The 4,589-nt window shown below is 39.9% G+C and overlaps 1 protein-coding gene across 2 annotated transcripts in view; it reads left to right on the top strand.

Annotated features, from left to right (window-relative positions):
- The window catches only part of polr2b (polymerase (RNA) II (DNA directed) polypeptide B), a 44,342-nt gene that overhangs the window by 14,124 nt on the left and 25,629 nt on the right, over positions 1 to 4,589 (top strand). For both annotated transcript variants that reach the window (XM_034866493.1, XM_034866492.1), the window contains exons 17-18: positions 622 to 872; positions 3,609 to 3,698. In XM_034866493.1, the coding sequence (XP_034722384.1) occupies positions 622 to 872; positions 3,609 to 3,698 (341 nt within the window). The remainder of the gene's footprint in view (positions 1 to 621; positions 873 to 3,608; positions 3,699 to 4,589) is intronic.

Below are 4,589 nucleotides of genomic sequence, written 5' to 3' on the forward strand. Positions count from 1 at the left end.
TTTTAACATTTTGTACTTTTTTACCTTGAAAATGTAACTTGGTGTTTATGTATGTGTTGTGATTTGGCTGCTACCTTGTCCAGGTCTCTCTTGTAAAAGAGATTCTGAATCTCAATGGGACTTCCTGGTTAAATAAAGGATTAATATTAAAAATAAAACAAATATAGATATATATAGATATAGATATATATATATAGATATATATAGATATAATATAGAGATGTTGCAAGGATACCTGGTCTCATATCCTGATATATAGATATAATATAGAGATGTTGCGAGGATACCTGGTCTCATATCCCGATATATAGATATAATATAGAGATGTTGCAAGGATACCTGGTCTCATATCCCGATATATAGATATAATATAGAGATGTTGCGAGGATACCTGGTCTCATATCCTGATATATAGATATAATATAGAGATGTTGCAAGGATACCTGGTCTCATATCCTGATATATAGATATAATATAGAGATGTTGCAAGGATCCCTGGTCTCATATCCTGATATAGAGATATAATATACAGATGTTGCGAGGATACCTCGTCTCATATCCCGATATATAGATATAAAATTGAGATGTTGCCTAGCTCCAACACTCGTCTCCCGTCCTCAGGTATGAGACACGCCATCTACGACAAGCTGGATGACGACGGGCTGATCGCCCCCGGCGTGCGTGTCTCCGGCGAGGACGTGATCATCGGGAAGACGGTGACGCTGCCGGAGAACGATGACGAGCTGGACAGCACCAACCAGCGCTACACCAAGCGGGACTGCAGCACCTTCCTGAGGACCAGCGAGACCGGCATCGTGGACCAGGTCATGGTCACGCTCAACCAAGAGGGCTACAAGTTCTGCAAGATCCGGGTCAGGACAAGACACATCTATCTATAGCTGTCCTTTATCTACATCTATCTTTATCTACATCTGTCTTAATCTATATCTATCTTTATCTTCATCTATATCTATATCTCTTTATCTATATCTGTCTTTATCTATATCTATATGTATCTATCTTTATCTATATCTACAGTACAGGCCATAAGTTTGGACCAACCTTCTAATCCAAAGCGTTTCCTTTATTTTCATGACTATTTTCATTGTAGATTATTAGTGAAGGCATCAGAACTATGAATGAACACATGTGGAATAATGCACTTCACAAAAAAGTCTGAAATAACTGAAAACATGTCTTTGCCGCCAATCGGCTAAGAGAAGAGAAACGAGCGGCCATCATTACTTTAGAAAGTGAAGGGCAGTCGGTCCCGAAAATTGTAAAACTTTGAATGTGTTACAGAGTGCAGTCGCAAAAACCATCAAGCGCTATAACAAAACTGGCTCACATGAGGACCCACCCCAGGAAAGGAAGAACAATTCAATTCAGTTTTATTTGTAGTATCAATTCATAACAAGAGTTATCTCAAGACACTTCACAGATAGAGCAGGTCTAGACCACACTCCAGAATTTACAAGGACCCAACAGTTCTAGTAGTTTCCTCCAGAGCAAGCAACAGGACCACAGTGGCGAGGAAAAACTGGCCTTTAGGCAGAAACCTGGGACAGACCCAGGCTCTTGGTAGGCAGTGTCTGACGACACCGCCTTGGGGTTGAAATGTAGAGTGGCAATAACAGTTCCAAAAAATAGGGCTGTGTCTCATATCGCGCACTTTCGTTAGTGCACTTACAGAAGTACACTTTGTGCACTACGTACTGTCTTGCATAGTGCGTAAATTTTGACAGAGGAGTGTTGTCTCAAATCGCGCACTTCCACGTGCACTTATCGGAAATGACGATCACATTTCATCCCTTCTTCTTCTGTATAATTGGGAATTTCACCAAGGGGGGGGGGGAGAGCATTCCAGTCTATTGTTTTTCGTGAAAAATAATTCCTGGTTTGTTTTTGATACTTTAACAAAAATAAATGTGTTTTTTATTTGCTCCGTGTCACGCCAGGATGATGCCTGCGACGCCGCCGTCATGCCCCCCCCCCCCCCCATTAGCTGAAAACTGTACAAACTGTATTGTAATATTCCTTCTTGGTACTGCACTCTTTTCAAGTAATTAATTATACCTATTCTTTGCAGTCCACTCTTTTATGTATATGCTTATGTTTATGCTCTAAAGATAAGTAACGTTAATATTCATTCATTCATAACGTTAGTGTTCATTTTAATGCTCAACGGTTTCATGAGGACATCCGTGTGGCCCAGAGATAAGACTGTTGTTGTGAAGCATTTCCCATACAACTTACCTAATAGACAAAACATCATTACATATTTTATATAAGTTGTATTTTTGTTCTAAATTGTCTTCATACATGACGATACAACAGTGAAAGCAGAAGGAACAGAATTGACATTTAAATAGATCCCATTTCTCTATCCGTATATGCAACATTATATGCTTGCAACAGTCATGCAACGTGTAATACAAAAGATAACAAATTTAAATACTTTTAATATAATTTCATTAAAAAAATGTGCTAGTAGTTCTGCAGGCTCCCCCACCCCCTATGGTTAAACTGCCGCTGTTAACTAGCTGTTAACGTCAAATTACGGTACTACTAAAGGTTATAATTCGTGGTACGAAAATCAGTACCGACTGTAAAATTAACCAAATATACAAATACAGGTACATTATATGTTATACAGTATAGCAAAAAGACTCATGTTCAACTTTGTATTGCTCTGTTGGTCTCGCTATCGCGTCTTCGTCCGCCATTATCAAAAGTTTTTCGACAGTTGTTAGCTCCGCCCCTTCCGCTACGTAGCCAAGGTGGCGACCGTTGAGTGTGGAAAATGTTCATCGATCTAAACTCAATTTTTTGTTAGTTTTGAGTGCACCATCCGGGGATTTAAGTATACTTAATTTGACCGCACTTCGACAATGTGAACGCACTATGTACTCAAATAGTTAGTATTTAGTACAGAAGTGCGCGATTTGAGACACAGCCTAGTAGTTTGTAGTAGTTCTTTGTAGTAGTTCATGGCATAACAGGGCACTGTGCGGCATTACAAGGCACAGCAGGACGTAGCTGGGCATCGCAGAACGTGGCAGGATGTAACAGGGCATCGCAGAATGTGTAGTAGGACCATGGCGACAACTGCAACCATGATTTTGGAGCCTCCCTGATCCGAACAAGCCTAGGAAACCACAGCCAAGGAGAGGAAACCACTGCTAAGGAGAGGAAACAAGCCTAGGAAACCACGGCCAAGGAGAGGAAACCACTGCTAAGGAGAGGAAATAGGCCTAGGAAGCCACGGCCAAGGAGAGGAAACGAGCAGAAGAAATCTGTTTGGGCCAGAAACACAAGGAATGGACATTAGACCAGTGGAAATCTGGGCTCTGGTCTGATGAGTCCAAGTATGAGATCTTGGACTCTGAAGAAACTAGAATATAAGACATGTTTTCAGGTATTTCTACTTTGTTGTTAAGTCCATAACTCCTCATGTGTTCATTCATAGTTCTGATGCTTCAGTGATAATCTACAATGGATAGAGTCATGAAAATAAAGGAAACGTATTGGATGTGAAGACGGGTTCAAACTTTTGGCCTGTGTAAATAATAATAATAATAATAATAATAATAATAATATCTCTGCAGGTTCGCTCTGTCAGGATTCCTCAGATTGGAGACAAGTTCGCCAGCCGACACGGACAGAAAGGAACCTGTGGGATCCAGTACAGGCAGGAGGTAAACAGGAAGTACACCGGAAGTGCACAGGAAGTACACCGTACAGACAGGAGGTAAACAGGAAGTAAACCTTACAGACAGGAGGTAAATGGGAAGTACACAGAAAGTAAACCGTACAGACTGGAAGTACACCATACAGACAGGAGGTAAACAGGAAGTACACCTTACAGACTGGAAGTACACCTTACAGACGGGAGGTAAACAGGAAGTACACCTTACAGACTGGAAGTACACCTTACAGACAGGAGGTAAACAGGAAGAACACTGGAAGTAGAGAAGGAAGTACAAAGTACAAATAGGAAGTACACAGTACATACAGGATGATAGATAGATAGATAGATAGATAGATATTTATTGATCCCAAAAAAATGGGAAATTACAGTGTTACAGCAGCACACAAAATATACATACATACAATATACATGAAATAATAATAATTATTATAACAAAATATAAGAATGTAAGAACAAATATTTAAGTATATACAAGATCGGAAAAAACTAAATGTGCAACTGTTTAAATATAAGTATGCTAAAAAAATGTAAATGAACCAATCGTTCCGGTTGCCCTTATTGCAATATTGTGGTGATGATTGAGTGTCATCTAGCAACCAGGGATGAAGTGTTGAAGAGATGTAAACAGGAAGTACACAGGTAGTACACCGTACAGACAGGAAGTTCACCCTACAGACGAGAAGTAAACCGGAAGTACACTGTACAGACAGGAAGTCTAATCTCAGCTCCTGAAACATTCGTTCTGATATAGTGTGTGTCTGTGTGTGTGTGTCCTCGTAGGTGCATGTCCACTGTGAGAGACATAATCTAAAATAACATCCAGAAATCACAATACATGATTTTTTAACTATTTATTTGTAATAGGTTGAAGGGATTT

Source organism: Etheostoma cragini, unplaced genomic scaffold (assembly GCF_013103735.1).
Source record: "Etheostoma cragini isolate CJK2018 unplaced genomic scaffold, CSU_Ecrag_1.0 ScbMSFa_80, whole genome shotgun sequence".
NCBI classification, from domain to species: domain Eukaryota; kingdom Metazoa; phylum Chordata; class Actinopteri; order Perciformes; family Percidae; genus Etheostoma; species Etheostoma cragini.